The sequence below is a fragment of the Podarcis liolepis genome (genome assembly GCF_965112155.1).
Source record: "Podarcis liolepis genome assembly, chromosome: 1".
NCBI lineage: Eukaryota > Metazoa > Chordata > Lepidosauria > Squamata > Lacertidae > Podarcis > Podarcis liolepis.
The window spans coordinates 138,602,184-138,628,304 of record NC_139554.1 but is presented as its reverse complement, the minus strand read 5'-3'; the positions used below and the strand labels follow the sequence as shown (position 1 = coordinate 138,628,304).

Sequence of the window (26,121 nt, the reverse complement as noted above, 5' to 3'; positions counted from 1 at the left end):
TAAAGTCTAGTCAAGGACAGGATTATATTGTTTCCGCATGCTACAGCAAACAAGCCAAGGAGATCCCTCATTACAGCCTTCCAGACTTAAGGAAAGGAAATAAAATAGACCTTGAACAGGATGTGGAAGGACACATTATTCTTAAAGCGTAAAAGGAATGCGTAGCTTCAGGGCAGACATCTCTCTCCTTTTAAATGCTGCATACAGAATGCCTCCCAATCTCCCGGTTTCTTATTTGAGCAAAGTCCTTGCTTCCAAGATAAGCCAGTATCAGGAGAAAAAGGTCATGCAAACTATTAAAGCAGAATGCACTTTGTTTTAAATTAATCAGTGCTATAATCACTAATTGTCATTATTGTGATTGTCTATTTATGTATAAATGAGTTTCCACTTGGAAGAAAGGCTTCCATGGGCTGCTGGGAAAGATATATAGTTGGAGCAAGGGAATTAAAGGTTAATGTTCTGCTACAATGAATGGCAAAGGATCTGATGTGAGCGTGTTGGTGTTGGGGCAAAGGAGGAGCCTTATCACTTGTCACCATATCTATGGCTAGTAAGAAATTTTACCAGGATGAGATAGCTGCTGATTCTGCTGGCTTTCTGTGAAAAATAGATTACGATCTGTTTGCTTAAGTATATTTTACCAATAGCTTCCCAGATTGCAGGAAACATGCATCATTGCTGCTCATGTTTAAAATTCCTCTTATGTTTTTAAATAAAAAATTATTAATTGTACCCTGCTCATCTGAATGGAGGCAGCAATTGTTGACTGTCTTACCTGTCACATGCAAGTAATATGGTAACTGCTTTGAGGTTTTATTACCATCAAGTAGTATATAAATGAAATAAATAATTTTGGATGCCATTGTAGTTGGTAGCCTATGTTGGAGAATATATTTGCCAGGGGCAATTGGGCATGGTTTTATTTCAGGCCATTGAACTACATAGATTTTGAAGCTCAGTTATATACCAAGCCATATGGCTGAGAATAATAAATGGTTGAGCTAACAAAGTTTTGGCAGCCTTGTGAGGTGCCTTCCTATGTGTGGTTTGCTATAGACTTTCAAAGATCACCACACAGAAACAATCACTCAAGTATTTCATTGAATGTTCATTCACTCAACCCACAGACTCAATGTGCCAGTTTGACCACACTAGACGCTCGCTTACTCCAGTTCTCCGCTATGGCTGTTCTTGAAGGAAGATGAAGTTTGGGGGTTGTTAAGCCATTTTGAAATCCTTACCTACTTAAGTGTTCTTTGAATATTAGGAAGGTATTTCATGTATCGTCTGTGTCATCTGACTCTGCTAATCCTATCGGCAATGGAGTTTGACCTATTTCTGAGACCTTGGTTCCTTCTCTTATGATGAAGATAAGAAAAGAGTCTTATCTCGCTTGCGTTTGGAAAGACCACAGGTCTCATGTGCATGGAGGAGCAATTGGCTTAGGCTCCTAATACCAAAAGCCCTGCAAACAAACACCCTGTCATATTTGAAAACAGATTTTGCTAACCTGGGGAAGAAACACAGCCACAAACACAACTGTGATGGTTCCAGCTAGGTGGTCGGTGATTTCAAATTCATCTCCAAGTAGCAATAAGCTAAATCTTAAATGTAGAGCTTTCCTCTGTGTTTACACATGCTAAGAAGCTGAAAGTTGCTGAAGTTTCTTAGCATGTGTAAATTGCATGTTCACACAGCAAAATCAACCCCATGTGCAAAACGGTGGGATCATCAGGCTAATTTCTACAACAAAGTTTTTCTTCTTAAAGTGGGTGAAGTGAACGAAAAAGAAGAATGTAGGTGCAGAGAGGGGGAGAATAGGAGCTCTGAGTACACCCAGCTCCCATACTATATTTATTTAATATTTGTTAGCAGAGGATAGTAGAGCTGAAGTCTTTGGTGGTGGCATAGGAATACTATATTCAGCTGTAAGCTTTCAGAACAAGTTTGGGCTTTTGCTCTCATAACATTGTGAGGGAAGGTATTCTGATAGACACACCCTCCTTCCTTGGCTCTCTCTGTTTAGCAACACTCCTTCATCTTTGGCCCTAACCCTTCTTTAAATAAACTGTATATGAGGTAACATCATATACTCAACAAATGTACCCCTGAGCATGTGCAGAATGCTTTATCCCCACTCAAAGAGTGCTTAACTTTTAAAAAATAGAAACAGGAGGGCTAATTGGAGCTTTTCCCATCTTCACTGGGAGTCCTACACCTTCTTTCAGAGTGGAAATACACCTTCAGTTGTAAAGTCTGCACATTCTCAAAGGTACATTTATTTATTTGTTATGTATTATTAATAATAATACAATTTTATTTCCTATATAGTTTCTTTTAAAAGGCGGCAAGGCTACACTGGAGAGCCAGTGTGGTGTAGTGGTTAAGAGCAGTGGACTCGTAATCTGGGGAACCGGGTTCGCGTCTCCGCTCCTCCACCTGCAGCTGCTGGGTGACCTTGGGCCAGTCACACTTCTCTGAAAGTCTCTCAGCCCCACTCACCTCACAGAGGGTTTTTTGTGGGGGAGGCTTCTTCATTGCCAAAAATGGCAGAAAATGGTGCTAAATGGAGTTTCCCACGGTCTGCAGGACCCAAGAGCAACAAAGAGATTTTTCTCCTACTTCAAGCGATTCTCTTGCATGAGATTTTCATTCAATGTACACCATTATTTATAAGTGTAGACTAAAATTGGAGCAGATCACTAATTGTCACATGAACGTAAAATGCATTATCATCATCATATGTTTAAAAGAGAATAGTGGCCCAATTAAAAAAAAAAATTCAGAGAAGACTTGGGGGGGTCAAAACAAGAAACCAGAAGCACCAATTCATGAACGTTATTACTGATCCAGAGTAGCTCTAACTAGCATGTCATTTTAGTGCCAGAATATTTATGAGAGTCATTTTTCTTGTTACTAGAACAGAAAATATGCCTTCTGATTTAAATTTATGTTACATAAGAATATGGTATTTCGTGAGTGACCTTTTAATTAATGTTTTAGAGGAACATATCTACTATTCCCACATCTCCTGTATGAAAATTACACTAATATTCCTTGTATCATGCATATTGTATACTGCTTGCAATATCAGTGTTTCATTCTATTACTGTTATATGCATATATGCTCTTCTAAACTGTTTGCGTGAATTGTGTGGTTGGATTTTGTCCCCTCTTTAGTCACTTCCATACAACCGGTTTATTGAGCTTTCATCCTGATTTGCTGGCACAAATGTCGCTGAGAGGTTACATGATTTTGATTCCATACCTCCACCCATAGCTGTCAACTTTTCCCTTTTCTTGCAAGGAATCCTATTCGGAATAAGGGAATTTCCCTTAAAAAAAGGGAAATGTTGACAGCTATGCCTCCACCCCACCCTCAGTTCTGTTCTGCTGCCTTACTTGTTCAACATTCTGTATCATTTATTTCTTTTGGGGCTGTTTCTGGAGGTCACCCCATGTTGTTGTTTTTAATGGAATTCATACTGTGCCCTGGAACAATCTAAAGTTTTTTTAGTGCCTACAAATCTAGATTCAGGATGTGCGTGTCACTCGCGGTGTCAGTGGCTTGCCTGTGTCGGGTGCTGGCAACCCACACTATGTCGCTGTTCCTTGGTCCCCACCCCAGCCAGTGTTCCATGCCCAATGAACACACCCAGTTCTCAATTGGCCTGTTTTTGGTACCCCTTCAATTTTATTCTTTATTTTTTTATTTGTCAGTGGGGAGAAGGTGGGGGGAGTTCTGAAGCAGATGTTTCTAGACTGAAGCACGAAGGGGGAGGCTGGGAAGCAAGTGCAGATGTCCTTAAATTTAAAAAAGGGGGTGGGGGAGAGAGCTTTGAAAATATATTTCCCCCTTCTCCACAATTCTGGAGTTGCAGAACAGGAAGGAGGGCCATGGTGCACCCGTTGTGGTTACTATGCTACTCACTGGGTTAGCGATCTGGTCTGGCCCCTAAGTATGACTCTCCTTGCTCCACTTGTAGGAATTCTGGTGTACCAATATGTTGCCTCCAGAAGTTGTAGGCCAGAACTCCCATCATTCCTGCCCCAAGGCCACGCTAGTTGGAGTGGATGGAAGTTGAAGTCTAACTTCAGTTCCAGTTCCAATAACATGTTAGCTGTTATTATAATACATATTTCCCCCTTTCTTGTATGTGAAAAAAACATAAGCTTGAGGTCTGTCAAGTGGACTTATTTAATTTCACTGTTAGGAAAGTGTTGATGTTGCTCAAAATGCAATGAGTGCCATTGCTCTCTGCAATTGATGGGCAGTGTAGGAATATGTATCTCTTTTGCCTCTCAATTCTGAGTGGACCGGAGTGTGTTGTGGAAGATACAGCTTTTTTCCTCAAATACTCAATTTCTGAAGAAGCTAACTGCATGCTTTTTCCATTAGTTTCTTAAGAGGAGATCTCCTTGGTCAAACTTTGAAATTCCTACCTATTTATTGGCAAATTCAAATAAGAACCTTATCAGATCTATGGCTGGCTCCATATTAACTGTATGCAGAAGCTGCCAAAGTGTTTGGGATGCGGATGCTTGTACTCTTGATTATATTGGGTGTGTTTGTGTGATGACCTTTTGTTTATGAGGATGTTTTCACTTTTGCATTGCTGTGCTCTTTATTTCTAATGACTTTTATTTACAAATGACTTGCAGGAGGGGAAAACCAGAGGATTCCTCAACCCTAAAGAGAGGCTTTTTTGGGGGGGGGGAGCGCAAGGGAATATATTCAGGGTGGTGCAGAAAAGGCCCGCTGCGTGGAGTTCTGCTTGTCTATCTCTGGATCCAACGCAATATAAAATTGGTATATTTGCACAGATTTATTTGATGTGCCCAATAAAAGCATATTTACCTAGAGAAATATCTACCTAGGTTTGAGAAAGTACAGGAATGCACTCAGGGAAACTGTTGGTATTGGTGATCTCAGTTTGTGGAATGAGGCACTGGGGAAGGGCCATAGTTCAGTGGTAGAGCACCAGCTTTGCATGCCAAGGTTCCAGGTTGAATCCTCGCCATCTCCAGGTAGGGCTGGGAGAAACCTTGCAGAGCCGCTGCCAGTTAGTGTAGACAGTACTGAGGCTTAGATGAACTAATGGTCTAATTTGGTATAGGGCATCTTCATAGTTTTTGTATATTCAGCTGTGTACCAGATTGCAGGTTGTATACATTGTCCCACAGAACTTAATGGGAACCAATGTGGTTCTGTTTCTTCATCACAGCAGAACAAAGGTATGCAGAAAGTAGACAGTGGTCCACCAGTGGACAACTGGTCAGCTTCCACAAGATCATGTATTGGGCAGCTGGGATCTTTGCAAAAATGTTGGAAAAGGTTCTTCTTGGTATACACCAGCAATACAATTTTAATTCTCTTAGCCAAAGAATGCATGCTCAAGACACAAATGAGCTCTGCCTTAACGATTCTGTCTATGCACTCTTACTTTGCTCACTTAACACACATTGTTGAAGGATGTGGACTCTAGTAAAACAATAAAAGAAAAAGTAGACCTTGCTATGTAATGCTGCAGCCAGACAGACTCTTTGGAACTTGCCAATATAGCAAAATGTTTTTGCGTTTTCTATCTAACATAATCTACAGTCTGTAGTAAGTGCCAGTTGTAAATTGTCTCTAATCAGCATGACTAACATTAAGTGGAACTTCCTTGTCTTCTGATTTCACAAATTTACACAGCTAGCCTAATCCAAAGCAGCGGGACAGATAGTCCCTTGCAGTTCCCTGGTGCTTTCCAGCAGAAGGAGTGTTGCTTCTGCTTGGCCTAGGACGCATCTTCAGGACACCCTTTTATCTCTCCAAGAATTGTGTCAGACACTCCTCTAAGGAGGAGCAGAAAGGGTGGAGTCAAGCTGAAACCTTTTAATGGAAGAATGAATGAAAATGCAAAGCAAAAGCTGCCAGCTGAGTCAATAGACCAACCGCCCATAAAACTTTGCCTCCATATACATGCTGGGTAGTCTCTATCCACCTTAAGAAGATAATTTTTATTTTGCCACTTTCCCCAAGATGACAAGAATTCTGACAACTTGCAAAATGGTGAAATTGGTGAGAGGGGGATTTGGTGTTTTCCATAGGAATGCTCAGCATAGCCGATATTTTTCAAGAATTGGTATCCGATCACTGAGTATGAAGGTAATTACAACTTCACATCATCTAATTGATTAATTCTCTCTCTCTCTTTACCTGAGTCTGTTCTTGGTATGAGCTTTCGTGTGCATGCACACTTCTTCAGATACACTGAAACAGAAGTTGCCAGATCCTTCTATATAGTGAGAAGGTGGGGAGGGGTGTTACTCAGAAGGGTGGTGGGAATGGGAGATAGCTCTCCCACCACCCTTCTGAGTAACACCCCTCCCCACCTTCTCACTATATAGAAGGATCTGGCAACTTCTGTTTCAGTGTATCTGAAGAAGTGTGCATGCACACGAAAGCTCATACCAAGAACTAACTTAGTTGGTCTTTAAGGTGCTACTGGAAGGAATTTTTTTTATTTTGACTATGGCAGACCAACACGGCTACCTATCTATACCTGAGTCTGTAACTAACATGCTAAGAAATAGCTGACCAGATAACCTTGTGTCTGTCCAAACAAATCTTTGAGCAAAACTAGGGTTCCAAGTTCCAATTTATTAGAGCCTGTTGACTGCAGGATTGTTGACATAGCAGATATTTCTTGTGTGTACCCTGATTTATAGGATAAATTATGCAGGACTGTGAAGGTTCACAAACCTTGTTAAATATGCAGAGGTCTCCAAATAACCCCGGGAAGTGTTTGGGTGAACTAGCAGGCTGTTGCTACAGAAGCACAAAAATACCCGCTTGTTTAATCTGAAGCCACTTCTTAAGAACAATACAGGAATACTGGACATCAGGGGTAGCACTTCCTTTTTCACACACGGGTCTTCAGCAGTAACTTTTGTGATGCATTTACACACTGTGCTATCAACTGGCGCAGTGGAAGAATGTCTGCTTTTATAGGCTCTGTGTTTCTCTGGTTGCACTATTTATTATTTATTTCATTTATTAAAAAATAACTAGAGACCACAGGGTGATTTAGAATGTGCTAAAAAGATTATCTACTTTGTAATATACTTACAAACAAAGATACCTCAAAACCATTTTTTGAATCATCACAACCAGTATAGCAGCTGGCTACCTAAATGCATAAGCAAAGCACAGCATTTAGGAGGACTTTAAGCCTGTTTGATTATCCCAGCCAAATCAGAATTAAAGGGACAGCACAGATGGCTCCAGCATCCAAAGTTCACCTGGCAGTTGCCAAGCCATCCTCCTTGCATACTGCTTCCTTTCTGTGCACTTACCGGTACCTTATATGACGGCATATGATTCAGCCATCTTCAATCTGAATTGGTGAAGGGCTTGAACTTCCCAAAACTAATGGTCCCAGTGTGCTGGTAGCAATTAAAAGATGCAATATTAAAAATAGTTTAAAACGAATAGGGTGGGCTATATAAGCAATTAGCCAATGAAATCATATGCAGAGACCATCAATCATACAGTCATGAAAGCCTGGGAGAAAGATGAATCTTCACATATTTTCTCTTAAAAATCCCATTGTTGGAGGAAGATGTACATCAGGAGACAGGGGCCAGGCGTAAGAATTGTTGCGGAGGTGTTGATGGAAGGGTGCTTCCCAGATTTATTTATCTAGTACAGACTGAATTAAGAGGAAGGGCAAGTGGCTTGGTTTTAGGGATTGATGGAAAGTGTGCAGACTTTCCATGGCTGCTTATTCCTCGGGTCTTTGTGTTATTTTACGGTTGGCTGTTCCTGCTATCTGCTACTGTATGAACTTAGAACTGGCGTGTCTTCTGTTTTTCCTATCCTCTTAGTATAAAGCAACAACCAACACCATTAATTAACTGTGGGTGATCAGTGGGGACAAGTTGGAATGTGGTAATTTGCAGTGATAGAGAGGATGCCAATGAATGGATCTGTAACATCCCCTATTCCACTGACCATGAACAACACACACACAAACACACATGTACTTGAACATATGGTCTCATATACACTTGTGCTGAACACTCTTATATCATCATTACATATGTACACTGCTTTTCCATGGTAAACCATGGTCAAAGTGGCAACAGCATCTAAAGTTTACATAAGACAACCTATTTACAATTCACTAACAATTCACTACCAGTAATTAGAAGGCTTAACAGAATTTAAATAGTTACATAAACAACAGGCTAATGAAAACATTTAATATTAATAAATGTAGAATATTAAACAATCCACTGATAATTCAAAATTAAGTCCCAACAGTGAAAAATATGTAAGAAAATAATGCAGGTAACAGCAAAAATAGTGCATCCCTGAAACTAAATCTTGACACCATCAACAATTCCGTAAAAACACCCCACCTCAATGAATCTCTAGGCACTTTAAACAACAGGAACCGTCTTTACAGCTGGAGTCAGGCAGGGCCTCATCCCACCAGGAGATGTGGGAATAGACCAGACAGAGAATAGAGACCCAGTCCTGCTGGAATGCATTTATGCACACCATGTATTGCACATTTAAAAAATACTGGTGAAGGGAAATAGACCAGAAGCAGGGCACCTCTTTGCCCTCCCTCTCTACATGCCTGTTGCTCGGTCCCAGCTCCTGCCAACCTAGCAGTTTGAAAGCACACCCAAAAAAGTGCAATTAGATTAATAGGTTCCGCTCTGGCGGGAAGGTAAATGGTGTTTCCGTGCTCTGCCCTGGTGTCGGTGTTCCATTGTGCCAGAAGCGGCTCAGTCATGCTGGCCACATGACACGGAAAAACTGTCTGCGGACAAATGCCGGCTCCCTCGGCCTATAGAGCGAGATGAGCGCCGCAACCCCAGAGTCGTTCGCGACTCGACTTAACTGTCAGGGGTCCCTTTACCTTTACACACACTTGTGGAAATAGGACGGAAGGATATCCTTCACCTACATATGAGTAGTGCAACACAGGAGCTGCAAACTTACACAAAATTGTGGCTCCACTTCCATGAAGAAACACTGCAAACTGTGATTTTTTTCCAGCTCACAGCAGAGAAGGGGGCAATCTTGTGTACTAGCTGTTCTAACATTGCACTGCTCACATGTCAGCTGCTTGCATGATCAGTTTTCTTCCACAAAAAGTATAGCCAGAAGTTACTCTCAGTTTCCAACACTGCCTGCTGCAATTGCGTTTACCTCACTGGGTCCATATTCATAATACACGATGGTCTCTTGCATTATTTAGACTGCCTTGCTCCTTTCTAACCTTTTGGAATATCAGAAGAGACAGAAACGATGGATGGTGACACCAAGGGGGCTGTGAGCTGTGTGGGAATAGGATTACAAAGGCTGATCAAGCCGAGCTATGATTTCCTGGCTGAAAGAAAAAGTGCTGAGCACTGTAACAAGTTCCTAAATGTGTTGTGACAGGTCGTTTGCAAGTGTAGTCATGTCTTCTACACAGCTTGCATCTGGATCTACTTCACAGATCAGCTTTAGTGTCTCTCCAGCTAACATGTCAAGAAATATACGAGCTGAAGGAGAGGTGTCATTGCAAGCATGCCTCATGAATAGTAAGGGCTACTAATGTGCGCTTTCATAGAATCATAGAACTGTAGAGTTGGAAGGGACCCCGTGGGTCATCTAGTCCAACCCCCTTGCAATGCAGGAATACACAGCTGTCCCATGCGGGATCAAACCTGCAACCTTGGCATTATCAGCACCACCCTGTAACCAGCTGAGAGCAGTAGGGGGACAGCCAACTCCAGCCTGGAGCTTTTGACAAAGATCAAAAGCCAACTGTGTCCTTTTAATCCTCTGCCCATAAACTCCCTCTCCCAGACTCAACTCCCTTGTGGAGAACTTAAAGGGCCAACCCTCTTGCCTGAAGATGGAGACTGTAGCCTCATGCCCCGTGCAATCCCTGCAGTGCTGGACCACTGAGGTGTGGTGGGAGACATTTGGTTCCTCAGAGGAGGGTACCTTTGAGGGTCCTGGTGCTACAGGAGGCTGTTCTGTAGGCAGTGTCAGCCAGCCCCAGGCTCACTGGTCTTCTGACCTCTAGTAGCAAGTTCAGAGCCCTGAACCTGGTCTCGTCTCTCAGCTTGTGACGCTGCAGCCTCAGAAATTGTGTCTTCATCATTGCAGGAACTCCAGGGTCATGACATGTGCTAAGAATTTCCTGTGATATCCTCTTGATCACCAGCCCCCATGAAAATGACACAGTACAGTTAAATCTGTGGCGTTTGCCCAGATTACTTCTCCAGGCCTATGTGTTTTCTACCTTGTCTTCCCTTACGTTCCTGTATCTCAGGCTGTTGCTGATTTTTTAAAATAAAAGATTGTTATTGATTTTCTACAAAGGCCATTGCTGATTTAAAGTCTCTTTTGCCCCTCCCCCCTCCAACCTCTGGTCTTCCTGCCCATTGAGGCCAAACTACATGGTAAGTGGAGAAACTTACTTAAAATGCAGCCAGGTTGTTCTTTTGGATTGAAGCTGGCTTGGGAGAAAACACAGCTTCTCCTAAGAATCTACAGGATAGAGATGGTTTGTGGTTAATGCTGTGTGTACACTGCTCCCCAAACCATCGGTAGGAGTGCACTGAATGCGGAGTAAAAAGGAGTATGTACACAAGCTATGTTACACAACCTCAGCGTGTTTCTCTTCCCCAACTTTCTTTTACTTTCGGTGGAGATGGGAAATGGTCCCACGATGGCACCACATCATGCTTTTCACCCCTCTGTCCCCAACCACTGTTTCCAGGGAGTCATGGGATGTATAGATGCAGATCAGGAGGGCCTACTTGTCTTCCTATAATGGGCTGATTTGGGTCTTGGCTTCCCTGACTCTTTTCACTGGGCCTATCTTGGCAACTCAGCCCCTCCTGCCTCCTAGAACCCATGTGGTGTTTTAGTTCCAGCAAAATCCCCTTGCTGGAGAACATTTCATACTTCCCAGCCTAATTTTCAAGCGAGGTGGGCAAATAGTAACTGAACTTAAGTTTACAAGTGGAGGCTCACATGACAGAAACGCGCCTCCATGCAAAATAAATAAATAATTCCTGCACATAGAAGTTTCAATACAAAGGAGGAAGGTCTTGGCTTTGTCTTGATGTACGCAATTAGTCTAGCCCAATTAGTATATTTTCGTTTATCTGTTTACACTTTGCTTTGGATCAAGACTGTGAGAAACTCATGCAATACTACCTGAATAATAGAAAATGGTAGCATTCTCTTCTGTCAAACAAAAATGTCAATGCTAAGATGTGTTTCCTGCTTAACAAGACCCATCAAAAATCAAGATAATAACCACTCCCCACATAAAACGGGGGGCGCCCTTTGTGTGGACGCGCACAGCCCCTGGATCTAGAGCGGCTCCATTAGCACAGGCATGGCTTCGCCTTCCCCCAGGTGGGATACCTGGAGGTCTCCGCCTACCTCAGTCAGTTGTCCAATCCTGCTTGGGGGAAGCGTTGCCAAGGAGACCAGGCCAGGTAGGGGAGGGACTACCTGCCCACACAATAGAGGGAGGATCTTACCTGGGAATCCTCACTTGGCTCCAGCGCTTCTCCCACCCTACCCATCCTCAGTTAAGTCTTATTTTGCAGGTTAGCTTTTCTTCACAGGTATGCGGGCGCTGCTCCGTCAAGGTCACTGTTGAAGGGCCGGAAAGGAATTCTCCTGCATTGGCAGGTTTTGCCTTTCCTGTAGCAAAACGTCACAACTTTGGCAGTATCAGGCCTTGGGTGGAATCCTTTAGTGTATCTTCCTCTTTGCAGCGGCGATACCAGGGTTCCCCGTTAAAGGGGTTTCTGAGGGGAGGCTTTGACTGTACGCCGAGAGGTCGTCATTGCTGTCCCCTGTGACAGCGGCGTAATGGGGGCAGCTATCTCTGCTTGAACATATGTTCTCCAGAGCCGGCCCATCCCCCCCCCACTGGATAACCCTGATGTTCCCTAGGTCCCCGGCTGGGGACTGGGGAGGGATAACGCCCAATGCCTGAGCCAAGGTCTACCCACATCTGAAATATAATAAAGTTGTGGCCAATTTAATCCCATAGCACGTTGTCTTGAGTCGTTATTCCACATGACGGGGGGCCGCATGGGGTCTGGGGGACTCCACCTGTCCACGCAGTGCTCTGATATTGTATTCCTATGACCACTAGAGGGTGGAAGTCAGCTACATTTTTATTGGCAGAAAGAAGAGAGGGTCAGTACTGTACCAAAAAGAATGTCCCCTGCAAACCTCAGAATGGTGTTATTTGTAAAATAATTATTTACTGTATTTATATGGGCTACCCAATAACATGTTATCTGAGCAGCTCACAAGACATAAAAGAATGAAATGATTTCCAGAGGGATAGCAGGGTAGACTGCTGCAGGAAAAACAACAAAGAGTCTAAAATTACAAGAGCGAGACAAATAAAGAGCAGCATAAAAATATTTGATGTGACCAACATGTTTCAACATGTTGCAATGTCATTTAGCTGACATTTTTTCTTCTCTGAAAAACACACAATAAGTTGTTAGCAATCCAGTCTTTTTTTGGGAGGTCATTAGTTGACTCATCTGTCGTCGTGTGGTAACAAAGAGATGTTTTTGGTTCTATGGCTTGTGCCTTTCCAAACATAAGTGCCCCTGACATGTGTTGAAATGGGATGGGTTGTGTTTATCAAATGTCGCAAATCAAGTCTATTTATGAGCACTAAGCCAAGGTAGCAGCTCTTTTGGGGAGGAGGGAGCTGACATTTTTGTTAGGCTATGGATACTTCTATGTATTTGTGTTAGGAATTTATCATTTCATGATCTGAATCAAAAGCTAGGTTTCCACGGGAGACACTATTCTGAACTCAGTGTGATTAATTGATTGTAGCCTGCTATGACACCTTCCCCATTAGCTTTGGTCATAGACCTAGTAAGAATTGTGCCTGTGACCTGTGTTGTGAGAAAGGGAAGGAGCTCACGTCAACCATCAGCCATTTTGTCAGCAAATTCAACCACTGGCAGCTATGCAAGTAGCTAGCGAGTTAGCCCTAAAGAGTAGCAAATATGGTGCCCTTCAGATGTTTTGGATCACAACTGTTATCAGCCCCAGCCAGCATGGCCAATGGTCAAGGATGATGGGAGCTGTAGCCCAACCAATATCTGAAAGGAACCTTGTTGGCTAGCCTTGTTGATCCAGCCCTTCTGATTTTGTATGTTGTTAATATGATGACTCTGGATAACTGCACTTTAATCCCACCTTAAGCCCTAGATATTCAGTTCTCTATCTTGAGGGGTGCTATAACAAAACTGGGCCCTTCTCCATTCTCCAGCATTACCAAACACCTTGGGAAGGAGGTACTTTTAATAAAGCACAATATTCATTTCAACAGGGGTTCTTTAGGAAAGTGACAGTTGCTGTAAAATTTCACTGCATTTTAGGAACATGCAGAAGCCTGTTAAAGTTGGTATCGTCGAACACACATCCAAGGACCCTGAATTTAAGGGGTGAGGGATGTAAAGAGCTGTATGAGCAAAGCAATAAATAGGGAGCTTGTAACAAAACAGCCAACTGGGCAAAGGAAAAGGATTCGGAGATCCATAAACCCCCTAGGAGCAAACTAAAAAATGTAATTAAAGGAAGAGAAAAATATTGAATGCTGGCTTTAAAGACTATTTCTGTCAACGATAAAGGGGCTCTTTCAATAAATTTGAAGGAGGCAGGCAGAAGATTGTTTCATTAAAAGCAGGGAGGCAATGCAGATGGAAACAGCATTCTCAGTAATCCTCGTAGTTTTCAGTGACCCCAAGTGGAAGAATTATTTTGAAAGAATATGTAGGAGGGCTACATGCCTGCACAGAGGGTATCCTGCAAGAAGCCCCACTGAAAGAAACAAGAGCTGAGCAAAAGCACTCTCATTGGATAGTCATGTCAACATGCAGCCACTGCAAAACTTTTTATTCCCTTGAATGTATGTTGTGGAAAATAGATTAACATGCAGGGGAGCTGGAATGCTTCATTAAAATAACAATATCAAATTATGTGTTTGGAATCGAATATGTTTACTTCAGAGGTTGAATTTTGAATGATCAAAAAAGGAAAGGTACACACTTTCTTATATTTGGGGAAAGGATATGTCTGTAAGCAGGGTGTTCAATGTAAGGGACAAGTGATGAAATAGAGAAGCCCCCATCCAGACCACAGGAATTCCCTGTCTCTGTAGATAGGGCGCAAGGCTAGCTTTGCAAACAGAGCCGGCCCACTGATGAGGCAGGGTGAAGCACTCACCTCAGGCAGTAGAAGCACAAGAGGTGGCATCTTGCTTTCCCCACCACTGGTGAGAGGGAGAAGACGAGTGGAAACGCCTCCTGGAGCACCCCATAGAGGCGGTTTTCCTCTGGCATGATGATTGCTGGAAGAGGCATTGAAAATACATGGATTTCAAGTGCAAATTGAAACCTCACCAAAGTGATGAGTTTTTAAAGTCTGGGTATCACCTACTAGTTTTAAAATAAAATCTAAAAGCATTTTCTTTTTTGTAGGGGTTCTCCTTTCATAATGGGATTGTGGGTTGGCACCTCTATGTGCTCTTATTTGTTCTGAGGGCCACAATGTCTGACCTGAAGTATGTGAAAGTGGCCTGTATTTGGGAACCCAAGAATAGACAAACAAGTCTAGTTGCAAGACAGTGTGTGGGGTCTCCTCACCCCCCACAGAATTATAACTGGGTGAAAACTCATCTCCATGAATGTTGCTCTGGGTTTCCTAGGCTATACCATAAATGGTCTGCTCTTTCTCCACATCCAAATGGTTTCTATGATCTTAAGAACAAGGAAGATATCAAACTACTATAGTGGTCATCTCAGGGACACAGATGTTGGGGAGGACAATGTGACTAGGTACATGGGACCTCCAGGAAGGTACACAGACTTACGGTATATGTTGCTAGTGAATATCATCGTACAGTCTCTGCACAGCCCAATTACTGGAGAAATCGCTGCTGCTGCTGCTGCTGCTGCTGCTGCTGCTGCTACTACAACTTGGTTTTGATCAGGTGTTTTAAAAACTCATCTTGTTTATCTGTGATGCTTTATATGATTTCAGTAAAGCAAAAGGCAGGTTGTAAATATGTTTAATATTTATAATCCAGAGGTGTGTATTACATGTCATTGAACTGCACTAGCACAACTGACATCCTATTAGTTGTGGGTGCTCTTGTATAACTCCCCCCCCCCAAAAAAAAAACAACCAGTATATGTACATGAATAAAAGCAGTATGTTTATTAGGTCCATACACAAGAGCCTATTTACAGTTTCTGGGGTAAAGAATTGCTGTTGGAGCAGGGTGTGCAATTCAGCAAGCAAGACCCCAAAAGCAAAAATAGACTTGCTTAAGTTGGAGGCTCTAAGGGATATTTGTATTTAGGAGATGGATCAAGGGATTTTTAATTCCATTTCAAACTGAAATCTTTCACACAGGGAACTGATTAGCCCAAATGGCCTTTTCTAATGGTTTGTAAAACTCCCCCACCTTTCCTTTCCTTTTTTGCTTTAGAAAGGAGCAGCGTATCAGCTGAGGGATGTGTGATAATGTCCACACTTGCAAGTTAAGTAAAAATAATTGCTTCAGGAGTGCTGCATAAACAAATCTGTTCTTATATAATGATGACGATAAATCAAACACAGGAAAATATTTATCGGTCTGGAAATATACAGGGTACTGTTTACCTGTGCTATGCAGGACCCCTGGGGCAGTATAATAAGTAAGATCAAATAATTCAACCTTATGCTTGCAAATACTACTAAGCAGCTTTATAACATCTTGAGCGTAGCAGCCATGTTTACTCAGAAATAAGTCCCACTGAATTCAGTGGGACTTCAATCCCTTGTACCCTGTTAATCTGTAATGTTTATTGTGTTCTGTCTACTCAACAACCCAGGGCATTGAAGGCAGATGAGGCAGTCACCTTTCTGAAGCTAAGCTGGTTTGGGTCTGATCAGTGCCTCCACACAACACCATCTGGGAGCTCCATGTATGCTGCTGTCATGGAATAAAAATCAGGATATAAATGTGCTAAATAACTTACAGAAGGCAACAATCAGTAGGAGAGATTAACTGAAATCCCCTTACAGTGGAACCCTAGTTTTTTGGGATCTTTTGATAACAGAACAACTTCATCAGCAATTAAAAGTTGCCACAAAGCAGAATAAATTAGAGGACTTTCTCTCAACACGGCTCTTTTTGATCCGTAGGTTGACAGTAAGCCAGAAAGTGGGTAGCATGGAAACTTACCTTTCTGACTTTATTTATCCATACAGTTCCTTTACTGGTTGTATCGTATGCTGGTATTAATAAGTGGTGGCTGGTGTCAATTGGGACTGGTGGGGCAGGGAGCCAGTGGCGTAGCATGGGGGTGCAGGGGGGGGCAGCCACACCTGGCGCAACACCTGGGGGTTAGGGTTAGGGGGTGCAAATCCACGGGTTAGGGGGCGCAAATCCACGGGTTGGGGGGTGCCAATTACTTGCCTTGCCCCGGGTGCTGACAACCCACGCTACGCCACTGCAGGGAGCTTAGCAGACGATGCAGCCAGAGCCAGTAGGAGGCAGCGTCACCCAAGATGGCAGGCAGGGCAGACTGAGCTTGGTGGGGGCAGTGTCCTATTTGTTCTAATGGACAGCCTCCACTGTCCTTTACTGGTTATAATAACAGAGAATTCAGCTGTGGAGGAGAACTGACAAGATGGTTGCCAAAATGGGGCCACTGAGAAATAGGTGTCTATTGGTGTGTTTAGGGGACATCAAGCTTTTTAGAAGGGTGGGGGAGAATTAAGGGAGAACCTCCCCAGGGACATACCTAGGGCTTGGTGTGGTTGGCCCCCGCCAGGGGTGCAAGCCCTCCGCCCCTGCAAAAACATGCCTCCACTCTGGCTCAGAGTTGCTAGAAGCCTGTCCATGCACTCCCAGGCCGTTCCTCCGCTGCTCGCGGGGGGGGGGGGGCAGGCTTCAAAGGCGCAATGAAAGGGGGAGGGGCTGATACAGCTCCTTGCCAAGGGCACAAGGGAGCCTAGGTACAACTCTGGACCTCCCTTCCTAACAGTCCAGTGAAGACTGAGCATATTCAGTGGATACTTAAAAAAAGAAGTGTAGGATTGCATAGACAATCTCTGGCACCGTAGGAACCATATAGGTTACAATTATGCCACACAAGTCAGAAGAAAAATCACCACTCTATTCCCTGCCCACTGTCTGCTTCCAACCTCTCCACATATAAAGGGCCCTGCGTATTTGTTGAATTGGAACTGGTGTTAAGGACTGTTCAAGACAGGAAAACTGGCATTCACTGCTGTGGGATTATGAGTGAGAAAGGAGTACATGATCTAGACCACTGGCTAGTGAAATAGGCCGCATAATTGGCTACAGGAAGGTTACATATTATTAACCAGGGCCGGCCCACTAGTGAGGCAATTGCCTCAGGTGGCAGGATTCACTGGTGCAGCAGATCCTGATGTACATCTTCCTTCCCTGCTTGTTCTTCACCCACTCCTTCTTTGCTGGTGGGGAGGGGGCCCTATTTGGTGACCACATCAGGTGCCAAAATGTTTTGTGCCGGCCCTGCTGTTAGCTGAATAATCTTTGGTCTACTGTAGGAGAATCTTACCTATCACTTCATCCCTATTACCAGGGTAAGTACAGGAACAGCTTTTCATACCGATCAATGTACAGATGATGGGCGTGTTAAAGGTAGTAGGAAGGCATTTCGGGGCTGGAAATTGTTGGTCTAGGGTGGCATTATGTAGAAGGAAATATAAATGAAGAGTTTCATTGATTTTTTTTTCTAGGCACAGACAGCCAACTTAGTGCTGGAAGATGGAACCAAGATGACGGGCTACTCTTTTGGTCATCCATCCTCTACAGCTGGGGAAGTTGTATTCAATACCGGCCTGGCTGGGTAAGGGGGAGATTTTTAAAAACCTATTTATTATATCTAGGAATCTACTTCCATTTTGCCATGATAATAAAATAAAAACCCACCATTATTCAATGGAACAAGCTGTTGGTCGCCCATATTTTAAAGGTAGATCTTTAAAATATGCCCTTCTAAGTTGCTTCCAAGTTCCCCTCTTCTCTTAGCAGAGAAAGAAACCATGTTTGGTAACTTAAAAATGGTTTTAAAAAAGGTCAGATTCATGTACTTTTCCATACAGCAGCAAGAAAAGACAGCAGAGGCATCTTTCCCATTTGGCTGAGTGGCGCCATGTGCCACAGCGCCCGCCCAACAGGGGCACCCAGCAGCAGGTCCGCCACCCTCCACCAACTTGGGAGTCTCCTTGGGTCTCCTCAGAGGAGGAGGCGCCATGCCGAAAGCCCCACAGAGCGGAGGGCGGAGGACCCGCTTCTAGGCGCCCTTGCTCCCTCAACTCAGGACCCGGTGCACGTGCGTGAGAGCCGCAGGCGAAAGGTATGCTTGCAAGATGCTGTGGCGGAAACCGACGCAGCTTGAACTGAAGCTGGATGACATCGAGGAGTTTGACGGCGCCCACAAGGAACTCGAGAGTCATAGAAGGTGGATGTGGTGGGAGCCAGTGATAGTGAGGGTGCGTTGGGACTCAGCACTGATCATAAGAGCCGGGAGCAGATGATACATGACCGGATTGGCTACAAACCCCAGCCCAAACCAAACAATTGTTTATCTCAGTTTGGGAACTTTGAGTTCTAGAGCCCAAAGAGTGGACAGTGGCAGCGCCTGGTACCTGGGGGCTTTGGAAGAAAGCAGGAATTTGTTTCATGAGCCCAACAAACTCTGTTTAGAAATAGCAGAAGAGACTGAGCTGCTCTCCTCTAGAAATGGAATTCCTCCTTCAAGCAGAGCAAGTCTTGCTTTCCCTGCAAAGATGGGATCTCTGCCTTTGTTAAGTTGTGGGTAACATATCAGATGACACAGCGATTCTTCAAACAGCTCTTGTCTATTCACAGGGCAGAATTGGACTGAAGGGTTCAGTCAGCCTGCTTATATAGCGCTCCAGTACAACGTAACTGTAACAACTTTCTAAAACTATCCAATCACTGAACGTCACTTTCGATCCCTTATTTGAATAACTATCTACAGTATCCCCCTGCTGGCCCAGGGTTAGAACTTCAGTACATAACACCCCTCCCCACCGAGATAAGGCGTTAGTTACAATTGTAATGGTTTCCTTATATACAGCACTACACGTATTGGTTCAATTAGGCACAAAAGCATATCAGTTACATTTCACATACTTCCACATACTTAGACCAACAGTGTTACATGTCCAACAACATAGTCCTTTAAATAAGTTGGGCGCTTGGAAACTCTGCCAGACCGCAGGGGACCGGTACCCAAGTCCGGGGGACCACCCAATTCTTGCTGAGGCTGTGGTGCGACCCTAGGTGGTGTTGAAACCAAGTCCACTGGATCCACTGCTGTGGGTGGAACCTCTGCAAGTGGAGTTGGCGGAATGTCAGGCACGGCAGTGGTCTGAGTCTGTGGGAAGTCTGGCAGACCCTCTGAAGTGGCTTGGTTCGGCTCCACGCCCGCAGTTTGCGAGAGAGGTGTAGGTGGAGCCTCACCATCTGTAAGTGTCTGTTCCGGAGCCACGAGCGCAGCTGGGGGCACCACGGTAGTGTCCAAGTCCCCAACCCTGCGCCTAAGCTGGTCTAGGTACCGGCGCCACAAGCGTCCGTCTTCGAGTGCCACCTGGTACGAGCCAAGTCCAGTGATTCCCACTACTGTGGCTGGCACCCAATGAATGTCTCCCACAAAGTTCCGGGCAAAGACCTGGTTTCCTGGAACAAATGACCGTGGCATGTTGGCACAGCCTGGGGGTTCGGCCACGGCAAATTCCGGGTGCAGCCGGTCGAGCGGGGACCTGAGGCGGCGGCCCATAAGCAGTTCGGCAGGACCCTGTGGTCGCATGAGAGGTGATGTATTGTACGAACAAGTATTTGGCGACCCGCTCGTGCCAGTCTCCCCGGTCCAGGTGCGCCAGTGCCTCTTTTGCCGAGCGCACCATTCTCTCTGCTTGCCCGTTGCTGGATGGATGAAATGATGCCGTTAGGGCATGGTGGTGTTGAATGGTTACTTTAAATGTAAAGGTTCATCATTGTTCCACTCAATGTGTGTGTCTTTAAGGGGCCAGAGCAAGGGCCAGAGCAAGATAACGAGACCCAGCTTTACAGCTGTGTAACATAGCAGGTGCTGCTGAGTTGTATTTGATTAAGGTGTGTCAGCATCTGGGTAGAGTATATAAGGAGCAGCATCTAGCTCTCCCATTACCCTGGGGGATGGGTTGGTGGTTGGGTCTGGTTTGTTGATGTATTTAGTGTAAATGGAGTTTTTGTTTTTCTTATTAAAACCTTTAAGTACTTTTTGAGTCCTTTCTTTTTAATGCATGATCTCCCCAGCAAGCTCTCTGCAGCGTCACTATACTGCAAAAAGCCAACATCTTTGGTTATGGGCCCAGCTGCTGAGTGGATGACTGCATATTTTTGGACTCTGAGAAAGGTCTGAAAACTCCTTCTCCTGTTAGCGTAGTTTTTGTGGGTCTGGAAGAGTTCCAGAATGGTTGACCGGGTTCCTGAAGCTGAGAAGGCTCTGGTCTTCCCACAGCTAACAGATGAGAACTATAGTTTATGGTCTTTTCGGGTGGAGGCGCTTTTGACCTCTAGAGAAGTATGGACCTATGTAACTGATGACCCTCCTAACCCTGTAACTAATGCTTGGTCGAAAGGAGATGCAAAAGCCAGGGCGATAATTAATTTGGCAGTCAGCGACCAACAAGTAGTCTATATAAGAAATAAGAAAACTGCCAAAGAAATGTGGGACAGTCTTGCAGCAGTGCATGTTAGAAAAGAGTCAGCGTCTGCATTGACCTTTTTCAAGCAGTTGTACCAGACGAAATTGCAGCCTGGTGGTGATTTGGCAGCACACTTGAGACGTCTGGAGGCAATACGCGGCGAATTATTTCGAAGGGACATGGAGGTACCTGATATTCAGTATGTTTTTATCATCCTTTGTTCCCTAAATGAGGACTTTGATGGTATAGCTAGCCAGATATCTGCCGTTCCACCAGCACAATTAACTGTGGAAGGGGTAACGGCAAGATTAATGGGCGAGTTGGATAGAAGGGAGGCTTGTGCCATAAGCACTCCTGTTTCCAGAAAGCATGAGGAACGCCATATGCAAACCTGTGGTGATACAACTGCATTTAAAGCTGCAAAGCGTTGTTGGTTCTGCAATAAGCAAGGACATTTTGCAAAGGACTGCAGAGCCAAAAGAAAGCAAAGTACTCCCAAGCCTGTTTCTGTTCGTCAAAACGAGCCGCGAGCTTTTCACGCTCGGACAACAGATTGTAAAAGAATTAAAGGTGCCAAGTGGAATTCTTTTATTGTGGACTCAGCCGCATCACAGCATATCTGCAACAATCGAAGCTTGTTTATTTCTTTCGAAGAGGAAATTGGTAATGTACATTTAGCCAATTCACAAGTCTTGCAGTCGCTTGGCAGGGGTACTGTTAAACTTGACTCTTTAAACATCACAATAGCGAACTGCATTTACTGCCCGTCAGTGGACAATTTATTGTCAGTAAGGTGCTTTGCTCGTCAAGGCATAACTGTGCGTTTCTTAAAGTCTATGTGTGAGTTTTTCGAGGGGAACAAACGTCTATTGTATGCCCGGGAATCTGATGGTTTATATAGACTGTATTTTCGCACCTACTCCCAATCGCCTATAAATTGCAGAGCAGCACAGTCAAGCCAGGGGTTGAGGAATGTAAGACCACATTCTGGGTGTGTCCACATGGCGCACAGAATTCTGGGACACCTGAATTTTGCTGATGTAATTAAGACAAAGAATATTGTCAATGGCCTCAACTTAAAACCATGCAAATTCTTTATGCAGTGTCTATCCTGTTGCAAGAATAAGATTAAGGTTGCACGCAAGGGTAGGTGCTCAGATAGGAAAGTAACTGAGCCATTTGAGCGTGTACATTGTGATTTAGTTGGGCCACTCCCACCATCATTAGGAGGTTCTAAGTACTGGCTTACTCTCATAGACCAGTATAGTAGATATTGTTGGACTTATGCAATAGCTGAGAAGTCCCAAGCATTTGAGAAGTACAAGGTTTTTTGCAACTGGGTAAAAACGCACTTTAACAAACCAATTAAGAACCTGTTTTCTGACCGGGGTGGGGAATTTGTTTCTGAAGATTTTGAGAAATTTCTGGAAGCGCAGGGGACTACTCATGAGTTATCTTGTCCCCGAAGTCCCTGGCAAAATGGGCTTGTTGAAGTTGTGCAGCGTGACTTGCAGGCAGGGGTTAAAACTTATCTGCACGATGCTAATCTGCCCAAAGACTTTTGGGCTGAAGCGCTCCATGCCTTTTGTTATGTTAGAAATCGCAGTTATCATTCTGGTTTAGATGTCACCCCCTATGAGAAGTTGTTTAAAAAAACGCCCTAATCTGAAATACCTACGTATTTGGGGTTCAGATGTAATTATGCATTATCCTGCTAAGCAGAAATTGGGTGAACGTAGTGTTCAGGGAAAATTAATGGGCTACCAGCAGGGGGCGTACAGAATTTACATACCAGCAACTGGCAAATTTCATATTACCAGAAGCATGATACAAACTGTAAATTGGAATGGGGTTGCTGTTTTCCAAGATACTGATGGTATAAATGATACTGAGGAAGAAGAGGAAGCAGCAGCAGCAGCAGGAGGAAATGGTGATTCTGAATTAATAGAAAAAGACAAAAAGCCTGTTGAATCTGATAATTTGTTTGATGATTTAAAGTCACAGGCATCTGAGGGGAGATTAGATTCTCTTGAGTTTTCTGACCGTGAGCTTAGCCTACAGGCACCTCTTCAGTCTGACAATGATAATTTACAACCTGAAACTAGTAGTTCACTGAGTCCCATTAAGTCTGAGGAGTCTGACTCTCCTTCCAGACTGAGACGTTCAGATAGAAAGAGGCAGAAACCACAACGATTTGCAGATGAACATTTTAATACTGTGTATGCCAATAAGGTGGTTTTTGAGCCAAAAAGCTACAATGATGTTCAGAATTTACCTAAGCACCAAGCTGTAAATTGGTATGAAGCTATGAACTCCGAGATAGCTTCTTTAAAAGAGCATAACACTTGGTCTCTTGTACCACAAACCCCAGATATGAGACTTATTGATTCAAAATGGGTTTATAGAGTTAAAATGAATGACAAAAATGAAGTTGTAAGGTACAAGGCAAGACTAGTTGCTAGAGGCTTTCAACAAATTCCAGGTGAAGATTATGATTTGTGCTATTCACCAAGTGTAAAATATGAAACAGTTAAGCTTTTGTTAAAAGATGCATCACTACGTGGACATTCTGTTTATCACCTAGATATAAAAACTGCATATTTGTTTGCAGATTTAAAAGAACAAATTTTTATGCGTGTCCCTGAAGGCATAGACGCTGCTGAAGGTTTGGTATGCAAATTAAATAAATCCCTTTATGGTCTGCACCAAAGTGGAAGGAATTGGCACCAAACTTTAGCAAAAGAATTGTTAGATATTGGTTTTTCACAAGGAAAGGCAGACAACTGTGTGTTTATAAAGGAAAGGGCAAACTCTGTAACAAAAATATGTGTGTATGTAGATGACGTATTAATTTCTACAAAAACTAAACAGGAATATGAACAGGTAGTTTCACAGTTACAGAAGAAATTTGATGTGGTGGAATTAGGCATAGCTAAAAATTACTTATCCATGCAAATTGAAAAAGGCAAAAATGGATCTTTTCTGGTTCATCAAACTGCAAAAATTGATGATCTAGTTGAAATGCTACGTTTAGAAAATGCAAATGGGAAGGAAACGCCTATGGTGTGTGGTTTCACCTTTACAGGTGAAGATAAGCCATTTCCTAACAAAACTTTGTATCGTTCTGCTATAGGCAAGCTAAATTTCATTCAAAGAATCTCAAGACCAGATATAACTTATGCTTTTCACTTTTTGGCAAAATTTGTGGAAAAGCCCACTACACAATGTTTCTCTGCTCTTAAGAGAGTGGTAATGTATCTTAAACATACCAAACATTATAGGTTGCAGTTTACAACATGTATTGACAAAGGTTTTGAAATTTTCTGCGATGCATCTCATGCAGTGGAACAAAATAATTGCAGGGGTGTGTCTGGTATGGTGTTTTGTTATAACGGTTGTCCATTTGAATGGAAGTCCCAGACACAAACCATTATTTGTCTCTCTACAACAGAGAGTGAATTATGTGCATGCGTTCAGGCCACTCGTGATGTAGAATGGTATCTGCAAGTATTTGCAGACCTACAGATGCAAGTAACACTACCAGTAAAAGTTTACCTTGATTCCCAGAGTGGACTTGCTATCCTGTGTTCAGAGACCAATACGCAGCGCACTAGAGTCTTAAGATTACATTTAGAATTTGTAAAGAAACTAATTGCTGATGAAATGGTTGTATTTAAATATGTTCCAGGTGACAATCAAATTGCGGACATTTTTACTAAAGCACTTCCAAAGGTTACACATGAAAAACATGTACAAAGTATGTTTTATGTTTTTGTTCCACAATGATGAACCGCAGGGGAAATGTTGAATGGTTACTTTAAATGTAAAGGTTCATCATTGTTCCACTCAATGTGTGTGTCTTTAAGGGGCCAGAGCAAGGGCCAGAGCAAGATAACGAGACCCAGCTTTACAGCTGTGTAACATAGCAGGTGCTGCTGAGTTGTATTTGATTAAGGTGTGTCAGCATCTGGGTAGAGTATATAAGGAGCAGCATCTAGCTCTCCCATTACCCTGGGGGATGGGTTGGTGGTTGGGTCTGGTTTGTTGATGTATTTAGTGTAAATGGAGTTTTTGTTTTTCTTATTAAAACCTTTAAGTACTTTTTGAGTCCTTTCTTTTTAATGCATGATCTCCCCAGCAAGCTCTCTGCAGCGTCACTATACTGCAAAAAGCCAACAGGTGGATGCCCAGTCCCAAAAGGTACCGCTCAAAAGTGCCTGACATGAACTGCGGTCCGTTGTCGGAGACAAGGACATCAGGACACCCATGCGTCGCAAACAGGCCTCGCAGCACCCGGATGACGGCCGCGGTAGTGGTGGAGGGCATCAGGGCCACCTCCAGCCATTTGGAATAGGCATCCACCACTACCATAAAGGTCCAGCCGTGAAAAGGGCTGGCCAGATCGATGTGCACCCTCAACCAGGGTGTCTTGGGTGTCTCCCAGGTGTGTCCCTTAGCTGCTGGTGGCACAGGCCTCGATTCTTGGTACGCTTGACAGTCGGAAACCCAGGCAGTGATGGCATCGTCCATGTTAGGCCACCAGACGTAACACCGAGCCTGACCTTAGCGATGTGGCCCTTTCTGAAACACTTCCGACGGATGGCGTCTCTGAATCAACACTTGGCATGGGAATGGTTGCCTCCGCAGCCAGAACATTCCAATTGGCCCTTGGACTTCTGTTGGAACTTCCTGCGCTCCCGCTTTGTCTGGTGCACGTCATCGTCTTCACTGGAGGATGCCTCATCACTGCTGGCCTCTTTGTGATGCACTGGAACTGGCTTCCTAGCAAAACGCGGGCTGCTGGCCTTGCGGATCTCCTGGGCAGAGCGTTCAGCAGCTTCCAAGGTCACGGCCTCCTCAGTGGCTTTCTGCAGCATGAGGTCTGGCTTGGCGAGGAGACACCGTTGCAGACGGATGTCCCGGACCCCGCAGACGATTTGATCCATAAGGGCATCGTCTAAGTCTCAGAACTTGCAGTGCATTGCAGCCTGTCGGAGGGCGGCGGTGTAGTTGTTAATTTACCCCCTCTGCCTGGTTCCGGTGGTAGAATGCATGGTGGGCCGCAATCTTGGACGGCTTTGGCGTGTAGTGGTTGCGGAGCTTCTCTTGAATCGTGTCCCATGGTGTTGCCTGGACTGCTTCAGGCACAACCAATGCTAGGGCCATCTCGAACACCTCAGGCCCACAGAGGCTGAGGAATAGCTTACACTCCTGTGATACTTTTGTCAGCTCGTTGGCTTGGAGGTAGCAGTCGAACCGAGTGAGGTAGGAGTCCCATGATTCAGAGGCTGGCACAAACGGCG

At 44.0% G+C, this 26,121-nt stretch overlaps 1 protein-coding gene, 1 long non-coding RNA gene and 1 pseudogene across 4 annotated transcripts in view; all 3 read left to right on the top strand.

Annotated features, from left to right (window-relative positions):
- Nucleotides 1-26,121, top strand: part of CPS1 (carbamoyl-phosphate synthase 1) — a 187,398-nt gene that overhangs the window by 16,065 nt on the left and 145,212 nt on the right. Inside the window, exons 1-2 of one of the 2 annotated variants that reach the window (XM_083471969.1) lie at nucleotides 5,889-6,154; nucleotides 17,840-17,949. In XM_083471969.1, the coding sequence (XP_083328095.1) occupies nucleotides 6,029-6,154; nucleotides 17,840-17,949 (236 nt within the window). In that variant the 5' untranslated portion in view covers nucleotides 5,889-6,028. Of the gene's footprint in view, nucleotides 1-5,888; nucleotides 6,155-17,839; nucleotides 17,950-26,121 lie in introns of those variants that run through there. The other variant, XM_083471970.1, reaches the window with a different exon arrangement.
- On the top strand, nucleotides 18,406-18,868 carry LOC310693685 (anaphase-promoting complex subunit CDC26-like; annotated as a pseudogene). Its single transcript has one exon. The product of its transcript is annotated as an anaphase-promoting complex subunit CDC26-like (transcript).
- LOC310696864 lies at nucleotides 18,933-25,145 on the top strand. The gene is made up of 3 exons (XR_014520778.1): nucleotides 18,933-19,601; nucleotides 19,700-20,086; nucleotides 24,998-25,145. It is a non-coding gene; the product is annotated as an uncharacterized lncRNA (long non-coding RNA).